The sequence below is a fragment of the Mus caroli genome, chromosome 9 (assembly GCF_900094665.2).
Source record: "Mus caroli chromosome 9, CAROLI_EIJ_v1.1, whole genome shotgun sequence".
Classification (NCBI taxonomy): Eukaryota; Metazoa; Chordata; class Mammalia; order Rodentia; family Muridae; genus Mus; species Mus caroli.
In genome coordinates, this window is record NC_034578.1 from 968,844 (window position 1) to 986,166 (window position 17,323).

Sequence of the window (17,323 nt, forward strand, 5' to 3'; positions counted from 1 at the left end):
ATTGGGAAAGCCATTGCTACTTCCATATATGCTCTGACTGTCCTGCTGCCAAGATTTTGCCCGCATTGCTCCCTCTGCTTTCTCTACCTATCTAATCTCTAATTCTATGGCTAATCTTAAATCTCACATCCTCTCCTCCCTTCAGCCTGCTTTGGTGATATTTTTCCCCATCTGTGAGTGTCTTTTTTTTTTTTTTTCCTTTTTGTAATGTCACATGCCTTTTCTTTAAGATTCAAGTAGACTGCATATCCTAGCTTTTCTAAAACAAAATTCCTCAGTCAGGGTCTGTTCAGGCAGAGCATGGTATTGGAGGTTCTAGAGTTATACACATTTCAATAATTTTTTACAAGATTTATAACTAACCCTTGTTAAAACATAATTTTCTCATTTAAGAGAAATATACATAGTAAAATTGAAGTTATTTTCTGGCTATGAAGATTGTACCATATAAAGCACAATGTCTGATGCTTGGAGCACAGTAGAGCCCCCCAAATTTTAGCAATAATATTAATTAAAATATTTCAAAAACAGCCAAATGTTAGAGCTGAGCATGGTGGCATATGCCTTTAATTCCGGCACTTGGGAGGCAGAGGGAGGCAGATTTCTGAGTTCGAGGCCAGCCTGGTCTACAAAGTGAGTTCTGGGATAGCCAGTGCTAAACAGAGAAATCCTGTCTCAAAAAACCCTCAAAAAACCAAACCAAACCAAACCAAAAACAACCAAACAACCAAACAACCAAACAGCCAAATGTTAAAAAAAATAGGTCTTAGAAGCTAACTTTAACAACTCTTTTCTTGACATCCTAGATAATCCTATAGAAAAGATAAAGTGAAGAATCCTAGGCATTGGCCCTGAGCAGACTTGGGCGCTAGCTCTGTACCTGGTACTACAACACCTAGAGGAATCTCAACTTCCAGGTACTCTAACATGCCCAGGATCACAGGTGAGGAGGGTGGAACATCTGCCCCAACACCAAGGTAACTGGGACCCAAAGGATCCAGGGACACAGGAACCACCACCTGGCCAGTGGTATGGGCTCTTTCCAGTTTGAACCTACACCCAGAGCAGACCTGGAGTGCTGGCTCTGCACCCACTCCTACATCACACAGAGGGAGCCCAACTCCCAGGTGCCCTGAACTGCCCAGGATCACAGGATCACAGGATCATGGAGAAAGCTCAACTTCCAGGAGATCAGACAACCCAGGAACACTGGAGTTCTGACACACTCAAGATCACAGTTGAGGCCACCATATTCTTCCCAATACGCAGCACAACTGGGACCCTCACAGGAACCAGGGAAATACAAACACCTGCCCAGCCAGAGACATGGGTTCCTTCCAATTTGCACCTATGCCCAGAGCAAACCCAGGGCTCTGGATCCCCATCCACCCCAGAAAAACCTAGAGAAAGCTTGACTTCCAGGAGATCTGACACAACAGGATCTCAGGAGCTTGGTCACACTAGGATTTCAACATCCCAGGGGCAGCTTGACACATGGGAGCTCTGATATATCCAGATCTCAGGATCAGAGGATCCCAGAATTAGAGGATCACTGAGACAGCTGGACTCGAAGGAGTTCTGACACAACCAGGACCACAAGAGGGACAGGTTCCAGAGACAACAAAGGCAGATAGTACTAGATATAACAAGATGGTGAGAGGCAAGCTGTAGAACATAAGCATCAGAAACCAAGGCTACTTGGCATCATAAGAACCCAGTTCTCCTACCACAGCAAGTCCTGGATACCCCAATATACCCAAAAGCAAGATTCTGATTTAAAATTGCATATCATGATGATGATGGACTTTAAGAAGGACATAAATAACTCCCTTAGGAAATACAGGAGAGCACAGGTAAAAAGGTAGAAGCCCTTAAAGAGGAAACACAAAAATCCCTGAAAGAATTATAGCAAAACACAATCAAACAGGTGAAAGAATTGAACAAAACCATTCAGGATCTAAAAATGAAAATAGAAACAATAAAAAATTACAAAGGGAGACAACCCTGGAAATAGAAAACCTAGAAAAGGGATCAAGAGTCATAGATGCAAGCATCACCAACAGAATACAAGAGATAGAAGACAGAATCTCAGGTGCAGAAGATACCATAGAAAACATTGATGTAACCATCAAAGAAAATGCAAAATTTCAAAAGTTCTTAACCCAAAGCATCCATGAAATCCAGGACACAATGAGAAGACAAAACATAAGGATAATAGGTATAGAAGAGAGTGAAGATTCCCAACTTAAAGAGACAGCAAATATCTTCAACAAAATTGTAGAAGAAAATGTACCTAACCTTAAGAAAGAGATGCCCATAAATATACAAGAAGCCTACAGAACTCCAAATAGATTGGACCAGAAAAGAAATTCTTCCTATCACATAATAATCAAACACCAAATGCACAAATCAAAGAAAGAATATTAAAAGCAGTAATCCTATCAGAATTATACCAGACTTCTCAACAGAGACTCTAATGGCCAAAAGATCCTGGGCATATCATACAGACCCTAAGAGAACACAAATGCCAGCTCAGGCTACTATACAAAACAAAACTGTCAATTACCACAAATGGTTAAACCACGATAGTCCATGACAAAACCAAATTACACAATGTCTTTCTACAAATCCACCCCTACCATAGATAATATATGGAAAACTCCAGCACAAGGAGGGAAAGTGCACCCTAGAAAAAGACAGAAAGGAATCTTCTTTCAATAAACCCAAAAGAAGATAACCCCACAAACATAATTCAATCACTAACAACAAAAATAACAGGAATCCACAATCACTTTTCCTTAATATCTCATAATATCAATGGACTCAATTCCCCTATAAAAAGACACAGACAACAGACTGGATAGGTAAACAGGACCCAGGATTTTGCAGTGTATAGAAACACACCTCAGTGATAAAGATAGACACTACTTCAGAGTAAAAGGCTGGAAAAATTTTTTTCAAGCAAATGATCCCAAGAAAAAAGCTGGAGTAGCCCACTAATATCTAATAAAATCATTTTTTAATCAAATTATCAAAAAAGACAAGGAAAGACACTTCTTACTTTTAAAAGGAAAAAATCTACCAAGATGAACCCTCAATTCTGAACATCTATGCTCCAAATGCAAGGGCACCCACATTCATAAAAGAAACTTTATGAAAGCTCAAAAACACAGTGAATCTTACACAATAATAGTGGGAAACTTCAACATCCCACTCTCATCAATGGACAGATCATGAAAACAGAATCTATACTGAGATACATTGAAACTAACAGAAGTTATGAACCAAATGGATTTAACAGGTATCTGTTGAACATTTTATCCTAAGACAAAAGAATATACCTTCTTCTCAGAACCTCATGGTACCTTCTCCCAAACTGACCATGTAATTGGTCATAAAACCGGCCTCAACAGAGACAAGAAGTTTGAAATAATCCCATGCATCCAAGCAAATCACCGCAAAATAGAGGCTGGTTTTCAATAACTACAAAGACAGAAAGCCCACATTCACATGGAAGGTGAACAATGTCATACTTGGTCAAGAAAGGAATAAAGGGATTAAAGACTTTTTAAAGTTTAATGAAAATGAAGGCACAACATACCCACACTTATGGGACACAAAGAAAGCAGTGCTAAGAGGAAAACTCATAGCTTTGAGTGCCTGAGTGCCTCCAAAAAGAAACTGGAGAGAACATATACTGGCAGCTTGACAGCACACCTGAGAGTTCTAGATAATACACCCAAGAAGAGTAGATGTCAAGAAATAATCAATCTCAGGGCTGAAATTAGCCAAGAAAAAACAAAGAACCATGAAAAGAATCAACAAAACGAGGAGCTGGTTCTTTGAGAAAATCAATATGATAGACAAACCCTTAGCCAGACTAACCAGAGGACACAGAAACAGTATTTAAATTAACAAATTCAGAAATGAAAGGGTAGACATAACAACAGACGCTCAGAAATTCAAAAAATCATCAGATCCTGCTACAGAAACCTATATTCAACAAAACTGGAAAATCTGGATGAAATGGACAATTTTCTAGACAGATACCAGGTACCAAAGTTAAATAATGATCAGATAAACCATCTAAACAGTCCAATAACCCCTAAAGAAATAGAAGCAGTCATCAACCCCCCCCCCCCCAAAGCAAAGAATTCTATGAGACCTTCAAAGAAGACCTAATACTCTTCAAACTATTCCACAAAACAGAAACAGAAGAAACACTACCCAATTTATTCTATGAAGCTACAATTATACTTATACCTAAACCACACAAAGATCTAATAAAGAAAGAGCAATTGAAACCAGTTTCATGTGTGAGTATCAATGCAAAAATACTCAATAAAATTCTTGCAAACCGAATCCAAGAATACATCAAAACAACCATTCATCATGTTCAAGTAAGTTTCATCCCAGAGATGCAGGGATGGTTCAATATATTGAAATTCATCAATGTAATCCTCTATATAAATAAATACAAAGGAAAAAAAAAGCACATCATCTCATGAGATGCTGAGAAAGCATTTGACAAATTCCAACACCCCTTCATACTAAAAGTCTTGGGAAGACGAGGAAACCAAGGTCTACACCTAAATGTAAAAAAAAGCAATATACAGCAAACCTGTAGCCATCACCAAACTAAATGGAGAGAGACTTGAAGCAATTTCAGGGACTGGACAAGTCTGACACTCTCTCCCTACTTAATAAAATATTTGAAGTCCTAGCCAGAGCAACTAAAGGAGGTCCAAGGGATACAAATTGGAAAGGGAGAAGTCAAAATATCATCATTTGCATATGATCTGATAATATACTTAAGTGACCCCAAAAATTCCACCTTAGAACTCCTAAACCTGATAACAACTTCAGCAAAGTGGCTGGATGTAAAATTAACTCAATCAAATCAGTGGCTCTCCTCTACTCAAAGGATAAATAGTCTGAGAAAGAAATTATGGATGACACCCTTAACAATAGTCATATATAATATAAAACAAGTGAAAGATCTGTGTAACAAGAACTTCAAGTCTCTGAAGACAGAAATTGAAGAAGATCTCAGAAGATGGAAAGGTCTCCCATGCTCATGGATTGGCAAGGTTAATATAGTAAAAATGGCCATCTTACTGAAAGCAATATACAGATTCAATGCATTCCCTAGAAAATTTCCAAATCAATTCTTCATAGAATTAGAAAGAGCAACTTGCAAATTCATTTGGAATAACAAAAACAATCAGAATAGCAAAAACTATTCTCAATGAAAGAACTGAATGGTATTGGTACAGAGACAGGCATATAGATGAATCCACACCCCTATGGTAACTGAATCTTTAACAAAGAAGCTGAAACCATCCAGTGGAAAGAAGGCAGCATTTTCAACAAATCCTGTTGGTTCAACTTTCAGTCAGCACATAGAAGAATGCAAATTGATCCGTTCTTATCTCCTTTTACAAAGCTCAAGTCCAAGTAGATCAAGAATCTTCAAATAAAACCATATATACTAAATCTAATAGAAGAGGAAGCGGGGAAGAGCCTTGAGCACATGGGCACAGGAGAAAATTTCCTGAACAGAACACCAACAGCTTATGCTTCAAGATAGACAAATGGTACCTCATAAAATTGCAACATTTCTGTAAGACAAAGGGCACTATGAATAAGACAAAATGGCAACCAACAAATTGGGAAAAGATCCTTCCCAATCATACAGCCAATAGAGGGCTAATATTCAATATATACACAGAATTCAAGAAGATAGACTCCAGAGAATCAAATATCCCTATTAAAAATGGGATACAGAACTATCCAAAGAATTCTCAACTGAGGAATATGGAATGGCAGAGAAGAACCTAAAAAAATGTTCAACATCCTTAATCATCAGGGAAATGCAAATCAAAACAACTCTGAGCTTCTACCTCAAACCAGTCAGAATGGTTAAGATCAAAAAATTCAGGAGACAGCAGATGCTTGTGAGGATGTGGAGAAAGAGAAATACTCCTCCATTGTTGGAGGGATTGCAAGCTCGTACAATCACTGTGGAATCAGTCTGATGGTTCCTCAGAAAACTGGGCATAGTACTACCTGTGGACCAACTATACCACTCCTGGACATACATTGAAAAAATCCTCCAAGATATAACAAAGACATATGCTCCAGTATGTTCATAGCAGCCTTATTTATAATAACCAGATGCTGGAAAGAACTCAGATGTCCTTCAACAGAGGAATGGATACAGAAAATGTGGTACAGAATGGCATACTTCTCACCTATTAAAAATAATGACTTTATGAAGTTTGCAGGCAAATGGGTGGAACTAGAAAATATCATTTTAAGTGAGGTAGCCCAATCACAAAAACCACACACTCACCGATGAGAGGATATTAGCCCAAAAGCTCAGAATACCCAAGATACAATTAACAGACCACATGAACCTCAAGAAGAAGGAAGACCAAAGTGTGGATGTTTTGGTCCTTCTTAGAAGGGGGAACAAAATACAGGAGGAAACATGGAGACAAAGTGAGAAGTGGATACTAAAGGAAAGGTCATCTGGAGACTGCCCCACCTGGGCATCCATCCCATATACAATCACCAAACCCAGACACTATCATGGATTCTTCATGACGAAGTGCTTGCTGACAGAAGCCTGATATAACTGTCTCCTGAGAGCCTCTGCCAGAGTCTGACAAATACAGAGGGAGATGCTCACAGTCAACCATTGGACTGAGCACAGGGTCCCCAATTCAGGAGTTAAAGAAAGGACTGAACGAGCTGAAGGGCTTTGCAACCCCTTAGGAAGAACAACAATATCAACCAATCAGACCCCCCAGAGCTCCCAGGGACTAAATATCCAACCAAAGAGTACACTTGGAGGGACTCATGTCTCCTGCAGCATATGTAGCTGAGTATGGTCTTGTGGGGCATCACTGGGAGGAGAGGCCTTTGATCCTTTGAAGGCTTGATGCCTCCGTATAGGGGAATGCCAGGACGGGGAGGCAGTAGTGGGTGAGAGGGTCTGGGAAGACCTTCATAGAAGCAGGGGGACAGGGCATGAGATAAGGGGGAAATTTGGTGGGGAAATCGAGAAAGGGTATAACATTTGAAATGTAAATTAAAAATCCAATAAATGAAAAAGAATCCTAGGCATCATTTACTATAAAATGCTTATCTCTCTGTCTGTCTCTGTCTCTCTCTTTGGCATAGATTCTCATAGAGATCTACGTGTCTGCTTCAAATGCTGGGATCAAATTCGTGCATCATGCCTTGCTTAACTTACCTTCTTAAGCAGTGGCTTACTAGTGTAAGGGAACACAGGGGTTAAAAAAATCAGACAGTTTCTGATTCTTCAACGGTAAAATGTATAGTGAATTGAGATTTTGCCGGAATCATCTGTTTATATTGCATCATGTGACTTCACCGCAGTCTTGATTTTGAAATGCATAATAGGAATACCTGTACTACAAGCTGTTATGCACACCCCCTGAAAAACGTTGGCTCAAATTTAAGAATACTGTATGCTACTCATTGAAGTACTCTTCCTATACATACAAAGGTTTTTTTTTTTTATCTTATGAAAATATAATGGCTTAAGCATGGATAGCAAATACCATTTTTCTACCATCATTCCACAGCTTGTAGACATCAATTTCGAATATCTTTCTATTGTGTTAGAATGATTTATTTATTTAGTAGATAGATAGATAGATAGATAGATAGATAGATAGATAGATAGATAGATAGATAGAATTTATAGTTGCATGTCCTTAGAGTGACTTCTAACTTGTTGCATCATTTAGGATGCTCTCTAATCCTGATGATGTTGCCTCCCAAGTGCTAGGTATACAGGCATGATCTACCATTCCTAGATGATGCATGGCTTGATTTTTCAAGGTTTTAGATTAATATTCTCATTGATTTTCACAAAAATTGTTGGATGAATCTTAACCCAAGATTAGGATAAGATTTCTAACAATTTCTGTTAACGTTTTAAAATATACACATCCTATTCTTGAAATATACTTCTGCCATTTTGTACTGGTTAGTTATGTGATCCAGTGTTCTTAGCATTCACAACTACAAAAATCAAAAACATTAACCAATGTAAGAAAAAAGGTGTTATCACTTTGAGACTAGATTTAATTTTTTCACGTAAAAATAGTCCAGCACATCCATTTCATTAGTATAGATAAATGATGAAATTATAGCTATACTAAAATTATTCTAAGTTTTTTTGTGAGTTATAATCCGTAAATGTCTAATTTGTCTACTTTATATACCTGGATTCACACATAAATATTTCAGGTAAAAAATGGTCTTGAGAGGAAAAGTTTAGGCAGTTCTGGTAGACTACATTGGGAATGCTAGAAAGGCATATAAGAATCCTCACATCTGATATCTCTAGAGCTTCTTTTCTGTGATGGTTAGCTTTAATTGTCAACCTGCTACAAACAAAATCACTGGGGAAGAGATTCTCAGTGAGGGACTGTCTAGATCAGGATCGTCTTAATTGATATGAGAAGAACCAGTTCTTTGCAGGCAGCTCTATTTCATAGTGAGAGCCTCTGAACTATATAAGTGTGGGGCAGTTGAGCTGAGTACATATGCAAGCAGACAACATCCATATATTTGTCTTTCTTGATTGTGGTTATCATGAGACCTGCTTCGAGTTCATGCCTGTACTTGTGGTCAGTGATAAACTATACCCTGTAATACTAAGAAGAAGCAAACCATTTTCCTTTAAGTGTCTTTTTGTCAGGGCGTTTTGTCATAGTAACAGAAAAATGGTAAGATATTTTTTTTAAATATAAAATCCTTGAGCTAGTTCTTTCCAAAACTCTGGTGTTGCTCTTCTCAGCCCAGTAATTAGTGTCTTCATTTTATCTTCCATTTGCTTTAGTTTGCTCAATTTAATTTGCCTGATTAGTTGGAAACCAATAATCTGTTTAAAGTACATCCATTCTTTAGCAGGATCTCTTTTTACTCTCTCTAATGATTCACAGATCATATATGGACATACTGCATTGTGTTCTTTTCTGTGGAATGCATTTTGATTCCAAAATTTGTTTGCCAAGTTCCCCTTGCCACATTGCTCCCATTGTGAACTATAGGGTAAAATGACAAATTAATTATTTCACTTGTCACATCATTTAAACATTAAACATATGATACAACCATAGACTATCAAGAAAATACTAGGTGTGAGTGTCACTTAAAAATAGAATTTAGAGCCGGGCGTGGTGGTGCACGCCTTTAATCCCAGCACTCTGGAGGCAGAGGCAGGAGGATTTCTGAGTTCAAGGTCAGCCTGGTCTACAAAGTGAGTTCCAGGACAGCCAGGGCTATACAGAGAAACCCTGTCTCGATAAACAAAAAACAAACAAACAAAAAAAGAATTTAGAGGATCATGCTTTTTTCTCCTATAAGCCTTTAAGAGTGTCACATGAAAATAAGAAAATAATTTTTATTTTTCAATTCAGTTTCAGCTCACCTTTCGAGGTCCTGTGCTTTTTAATTCAAACACATCCATTGTGTAATTAACTCTACGTCCATAGTGGTCAAATTGAACATTCCCAGTCAGTCCTTGAATTCGAACCTGTGAAGGAAAAAGAAAACATATATACTCATTAAGAGCTTCACTTAAGGGAATCTTTCTCTACTAGTCTAAGGACCATAAAAGGCTGTGCAATTAAAAGTTACAATCAGCTCTCTGGAATGTCATTGGATGCTTGAGCTACTGAGATGGAGCCTTGAGAAAGGATATGAAAGGATATTAAGAGTTATTTTTGCTCTATACCTAGAAGATGACTTTTTTGGTATTACAGAGTTTCATTTTAACTAACATAATTCTTTCCCAATGTTAAAATATCCTTTATAGAACAGAAATTTTGTTTGCTTAGGGTCAATCTTTAGGTTTTTTTAAAATATCTTCTTACATCAGATTATGTACCTAGGGTTTCTATGACAGATCATATTCTTCTCACTAACATTGAACTAACATATGAAAAGCTAAAAATATATCATCTAAAATATCCAAGCACATTGGATTCCAAATTACCTTTTGATTCCTATTCATTTTACTTACAGTTTGAATTGATCACATTTTAGAGAAATTAATAATTTTTTGGAACACAAATTACGTAAAATATATTGTTTGAATGAGTATAAAAGAATAAAATTGATCATTTAACCCAAAGTTAAAGATGCATTAAAGCAGTCTTTAGCTCTCTCAAACATTTCTCCTTCTTTGACAAGTTATTCCCTGTACTCCTTATGGATAATGAGGGTAATGACCCTTTCTGATGTAAGTTATAAGCAGATATTGTTGTTCCAAAACTTTCCCACAACCTGTTCATTCAAAATGGCAGCTGTTCTGCCTGGCTGAGTCCTTGAGTGATTTTATGGAACACTGGGCTCTTGCTAACCAAGTGTGGCTACACTGAACAACTTCATTTCTTTAGACTTTTACAGATTTGTTGTGTTATTTTGACTACACATGCATATAAGGAATAACCACTGCAATTCTAACTAAAATGTTTCAACACTGTTAAATACTTGATATATTAGCATGGAAATTATTATAGTCAGTTAATATTCAGATCAATTAGTCTGTTTTTAACATACCATTCTTACAAAAGATCATAAAATAAAACAAAATTATGAGTTACCTGCTTCAGTGTTCTCTCCATGTCAATTCCCTGGCCCCAGGGAGCAGCAGGGTTTGCCAGACAATCCCCGGCATTTCCTCTCCTTGAAATATCAATTTTCTGTCTCCTGAGACTTCGGAAAGTTTCAGCCATTACCAAGACACCATCGTAAGTGAGAGCAGAAGTGTACTGAGCAAAGGTAAAGCATGTACAAAGACAAATGTTAAAATCTATCACAAAGAGAAATCTTGGAGCTCTGTGGGCTTATGACAAAAACTCCATCTTTCTCAAGAGCTACCATGGTACTGATAATTGATGATGGCTTTGAAGTGTCTTGTTTTGCTTTAACACAAATACTGTATGCTACATCATATTGCTCTAATTTTAAAGGAGAAAACCCACCCTGAAAATAGAGACCCTGAAGCACAATTTTCCATCATCTAGAAGAAAGGCCTCAGGTTGGGACTTTATGTTGTATTTCAATATAAACAGGTAGAGGATGGATACTACAGTCTGTGCTGCTACATTCTGCATTGCAGTGGCTTAGCTCCAGGAGGGCCTTTCCCTCCCCCTCCCCCCTCCAAATGTCTAGCCGTGTTCTCAGAGATTTGCTTTGCATTCATTGACTTGAAATATCTCTGTTTATCCTCTCAGAGAAATTGTGTGTTGTTATTGAGAAATGCAATGCTAGGGATAACAACTATTTTACTCAACTTCAACAGGGTTTGCACCTATCATCCAATGAGAGTGCTCAATTTGATGGACTAATCATTGCTTTAACTTTCCATCCCAGTATCAATGTAGATACAAAGTTTATACCATCTGTGTTTTGATGACCATCCATGCATCTTTTTGAGAAAAGAGTGAGCCACCTGGGCAAGATTATTAGTGGAAAGCAGGATGTAAGGGAAGACAAATAGAAAAATGTGACTTGGGGTAAATTTTGGTGATGTTTGATGAGAGACTTACTAAACACATGGGTGATAGGACATAGTATTCATCAACTACTAGTCATAGCAATAACTGCAATTATCTGCTTCAGAAATTCTATATAATTAACACTTTCTACATCTGCATCAGGTGCAACTTTGTACCATGTGAATCAGGGGAGAAACTTCTTGGTTTTTTGCCTGCAAGTGAAGAAAATCCATTTGGAATTGTGAAAGTAGAAACTAAACAGAGACAATATGATTAGTACACTGAAAAGCTATCATTTCAAGGAAGAGAAAAACTAAAATTACATGATTTCCAAGAAAGCCCTGTTAAGTAGTAGAGAAACTGAACATGAATTTTGTATCAAAAGGATGTATAAGGATCATGTAAAGTAAGGGTATCTAGGATACAATATCACAGACATAAGCAAAGGCCTGTGCCCTCTTAGTTAGGATGGAGTAACTAACTGAAGCAAACGAAGCAAAGTGCTACACTAAACATTAATGTGCATTCTCTCTTGCTGGGCATATCATGCCTCTGAGTAGATAAAGCCTCCAAAGTCATCTTCTTCCAAGGCAAGTCAATAAAAAGGAAAAATAAAGACATTTTCCCAAAGACCTAAAGGACAAATGAAACAATGTACTGCTGGTGTGCCAGGATCAAGAGATAAAAAAAGAAAAAAAAATATTGGCCTTTTTTTCTTCCAAGCATGGAGAATGAAGCTGAGGGGAGATGGTTAAAAAAAAAAAAAAGCAAACAAATTTACTTTCCTGTAGAAAAAGGAAGTGGTGCAGCACAGTGGGGTGCAGTGCAAAGCAAACAAAACCAGCTGGAGAAACAAAGGCCTGAAATTTAATAGGGTGGAAGAGCTGACAGAAGCTTGGCTTTTAAATTGGCTTTACATTCAAAAGCTCCAACTCTTTCTCATGTGCCCTATTATATAGTACGTGTAGAAAAGTGTATTTATGGACACCCAGAGTTCAAATGACATGTAGAAAAATATATATATATATATAATAAACATTTCATTTGTGAGAACCTTTAAAACTGCCTCTTAGCTAGGAGTTATTTTCTGTCCTACCCATCAATCAGAATGAAGAGGTGAATTCTGCCTCTCAACATTTGTAGGTATAGAAGAAAAACAGAGGCAGAATCAGTATGCAGTGGAGGAAATTGGATTTTGAAAAGAAATAACTAAAATAAATTCAAGTTCTGTTACTCCTAGGTTTGTAGAATATAAAATATATGTTACAGAGCACAAAGCAGAAAAATAAAAAAGTAATCGTTTACTGCATCTGTTGTGAGGTTGAATATTTATTATGACCTGACAAGCTGGCTGCTGAACCCACTGGCTAGGAAATGTGAGAATGTGAAGATTGGTAGTGTGTGGTTCCTACAGGAGTTTACAGGAGCCAAATACGAAGTATGATAAGTCCTGGTTGAGAATAGCACAATCATGGAGAGCATAAAGGAGGATCATGGGGGAAAGTGGAACTTGAACTTTGAAAGAATGTTGGAATATATGGATAGTGCAGGTAAAAGTGAAGGACAGTGGAGGTGACACCTACACATGGTGACTGACATCTATACTTGGGGACACTGACTAAAGAGAACAGTTCTGTTTAGCTGGGGCATCAGAAACATAGCAAAGAATTATGAAATCTAAAGGACCTTTGTTCCCATATTTCATTATTATTAGTAATTAGTATTCTTTTTGCTGAAAGAAAGTGACAAGATCAGAGATCAAGTGTTGATTCTTGGGGTAAGCATTAACCAAGTGAAATACAATTCAGTTAATTGTACTCAATCTTCACCATTTATGGACTCTGGTTTTGAATTTCTCTACTCATTAACATTTATTTGCAATCTCCAAGTCAATAATTAATACTTTTGCTGGCACACATAGGCATATACAGAGAAATGGAACACTCAATTCAGCAAATACGCAAAGTTCCAGTTCTAGTTAAATAAACACTACATTTTTTTTCTGTTCTCATTATATAAACAAATGCACTTTTTGTGATCAGTAGGTGCTGTTTTACCCAAATTTGTGCTTTTTTTTTTTTTCTTTACAGGTTATTTGACAGCTTAAAATGGTCTGAAACAGCATACATTGCTGCCTAATGGTTGTAATGTGAGAAGACTCTGGTGTTTCTGAAAAATATATGTATTAAGTAAATTCCCTTTGAGAAGTGGCTGTAGGTTAATGCTAAGGAAGAAAAAGAAGTTAACTAAAATAAATAAAAGAATATATTGATTAATTTACAGAAGGTCACAACAAGAAGCTCTCAGAAAGAAATCTTACATTCTTTTTAAGAACAATGGCTTACTTGAGTAAACTTTTCAGATCATAATCACACAGGGTAAAAAATGGGTATTAAATAGTAATATGTGATAGGAAGTACAGAGCAGATAGGACACAATCCTTCAGGTTTTCACCAGTAACCTGAAATTGAACCTGTGCCATAGCACTCCACATACTAATCCCACACAGAGAGAGCGGGTCTCCCAGGAGTACTGACACACCTAAGATCATAGGTGAGACTACCACTTCTTCTTCAATACCTGGCCCAAGTGGGACCCATCCAGAGCTCACAGGACATAGGAACCCAGGAGCAGCCAGGGAATAAATAAAGGCAGTTTCCATCTGTGCCTGGAGCTGACCATGTGCCACAGCTCTCCACACCCTAATCCCACCCAGAGAGAGCTGGTATCCCAGTAGTGCTAACAGTAAGATCATAGGCTCACAGGCTCACAGGAGGGACAAGACCAGCCAACACCAAAGATAACCAGAGAAAAGCAAGCTCAAGAACATGAACAATAGAAACCAAGGTTATTTGGCATCATCAGAACCCAGTTCTCCCACCACAGAAAACCCTGGATACTCCAACACAACTAAAATACAAGACTGATTTAAAAATCACATGTCATGATGATGATACAGTACTTTAAGAAAGACATACGTAACTTCCTTAAAGAAATACAGGGAAACAGGCAGAAGCCCTTAAAGAAGAAACATAAATCCCTTAAAGAAATATAGGAAAACACAACCAAACAGGTGAAGGAAATGAACAAAACCATCCAGGATCTAAAAATGAAAATAGAAACAATAAAGAAATCACAAGGGAGACAACCCTGGACATAGACCATCTAGGAAAGAGATCAGTAGTCATCAATGCAAGCATCACCAACAGAATACAAGAGTTAGGAGAATCTCAGGTGTAGAATATACCACAGAAACATTTACACAACAGTCAGAGAAAATGCAAAATGCAAAAAGCTCATAACCCAAAGCATCTAGGAAACCCAAGGCACAATAAGACCAAACCTAAGGATACTAGGTTTAGAAGAGAGTGAAGATTCTCAACTCAAAGGGCCAGTAAATATCTTAAACAAAATTATAGAAGAAAACATTCCTAACCTAAAGAAATAGATGCCCATAAATATATAGCCTACAGAACTCCAAAAAGATTGGATCAGAAAAAAAAATCCTCTCATCATGTAATAATCAAAAAAGCAAATGTGCAAAACAAAGAAAGAATATTAAAAGCACTAAGGGAAAAAAGTCAAGTAACATATAAAGGCAGACCTACCAGAATTACACCAGACTTCTCAACAGAGATTCTAAAAGCCAGAAGATCCTAGACAGATGTCATACAGACACTAAGAGAACACAAATGCCAGCCCAGGCTACTATACCCAACAAAACTCTCAATTACCGTAAGTGGAGAAACCAAGATATTCCATGACAAAAACAAATTTAAATAGTATCATAACATAACAACAGAAACTGAGGAAATTAAAAAAGTTATCTAATCCTATTACAGAAACCTATACTTAACAAAACTTAAAAATCTGTATGAAATGGATATTTTTCTAGACAGATACCAGATACCAAGTTCAATCAGGATCAGACAAACCATCTAAACTGTCCCTAAACCCCTAATAAAATAGATGCAATCATTAAAAGTCTTCCAACCAACAACAATATGAACTAACCAGTACCCTGGAGCTCTTGACTCTAGCTGCATATGTATCAAAAGATGGCCTAGTCGGCCATCACTGNAAAGAGAGGCCCATTGGACTTGCAAACTTTATATGCCCCAGTACAGGGGAACCCCAGGGCCAAGAAGGGGGAGTGGGTGGGTAGGGGATTGGGGGGGTGTGTATGGGGGACTTTTGTGATAGCATTGAAAATGTAAACAAGGAAAATACCTAGGGAAAAAAAAAAGTCTTCCAACCAAAAAAAGCCCAGGACCAGATGGGTTTTGGTAGACCAGAATTCTATCAGATCTTCAAAGAAGACCTAATATCAATTCTCTCCAAAATATTCCACAAAATAGAAAAGGAAGGAACATTATCAAATTTGTTCTGTGAAGCCACAGCTATGCTGATACCTAAACCACACAAAGACCCAACAAAGAAAGAGAACTTCAGCCCAATTTCCCATGGAAGGCAAAAACACTCAGTAAAATTCTCACAAATCTAAGAACACATCAAAGTGATCATTCACCAAGATAAAGGGATTGTTCAATATATGGAAATCCATCAACAAAATCCACAATATAAACAAACTCAAAGTAAAATCCCACATGATCATCTCATTAGATGCGGAAAAAGCTTTTGACATGGTTCAACACCTCTTCATGGTAAAACTCATGGAAAGATCAAAAACTGAAGGCCCATACCTAAGCATAGTAAAAGCAATATACAGCAAACCTGTAGCCAACATCAAACTAAATGGAGAATAACTTGAAGCAATCCCACTAAAATCAGGGACTAGACAAGGCTGTGCACTCTTTCCCTGTCTATTCAATATAGTACTCAAAGTTCTAGCCAGAACAATTAGACAACAAAAGGAAGTCAAAGGGATACAAATTGGAAAGGAAGAAGTCAAAATATCACTATTTGCAGATGAGAAGATACATACTTAAGTGACCTCAAAAATTCCACCAGAGAACTCCTAAACCTGATAAACAACTTCAGCAAAGTGGCTGGATATAAAATTAATTGAGTAGCCTTCCTCTACTCAAAGGATAAACAGGCTGAGAAAGAAATTAGGGAAATGACACCCTTAACAATAGTCACAAATATTATAAAATATCTTGGTGTGACTCTAATCAATCAAGTGAAAGATCTGTATAGCAAGAACTTCAAGTCCCTGAAGAAAGAAATCGAAGAAGACCTCAGAAAATGGAAAGATCTCCCATGCTCATGGATTGACAAAATAAAAATGGTAAAAATGGCCATTTTGCCTAAAACTATCTACAGATTTAATTCAATCTCCATCAAAATTCCAAATCAATTCTTCATAGAGTTAGAAAGAACAATTTCCAAATTCATTTGGAATAACAAAAAACCCAGAATAGTGAAAACTATTCTCAACAATAAAAGAACTTCTATGGGAAACAATATCCCTGACCTCAAGCTGTACTACAGAGCAATTATGATAAAAGCTGGCTATCAATGGGAGGAGAGGGCCATGGTATTGTGAAGATCATATGCCCCAGTTCAGGGGAATGCCAGGGCCAGGAAGCAGGAGTGGGTGGGTTGGGGAGCAGGGCAGGGCAAGGGTATAGGGGCTTTGGGGATAGCATTTGAAATATAAATGAAGAAAATATCTAATAAAAAAAGAAAAAAACTGCATGGTATTGGTACAATGACAGGAAGGTAGATCAACGGAATAGAATTGAAGACCCAGAAGTGAACCCACACACCTATGGTCACTTGATCTTTGGCAAAGGATCTAAAATCATCCAGTG

The 17,323-nt window shown here is 37.4% G+C and overlaps 1 protein-coding gene across 8 annotated transcripts in view; it reads right to left on the reverse strand.

The window, feature by feature from the left end:
• The window catches only part of Gria4 (glutamate ionotropic receptor AMPA type subunit 4), a 373,705-nt gene that overhangs the window by 66,868 nt on the left and 289,514 nt on the right, over positions 1-17,323 (reverse strand). For all 8 annotated transcript variants that reach the window (XR_003837564.1, XM_021173095.2, XM_021173096.2 and 5 more), the window contains exons 8-9: positions 10,650-10,817; positions 9,473-9,577 (exon numbers count right to left, since the gene is read on the reverse strand). Coding sequence is in view for 7 of the 8 variants with exons in the window: in XM_021173095.2 (XP_021028754.1) it covers positions 9,473-9,577; positions 10,650-10,817 (273 nt within the window). In the remaining variant the exon portion in view is untranslated. The remainder of the gene's footprint in view (positions 1-9,472; positions 9,578-10,649; positions 10,818-17,323) is intronic.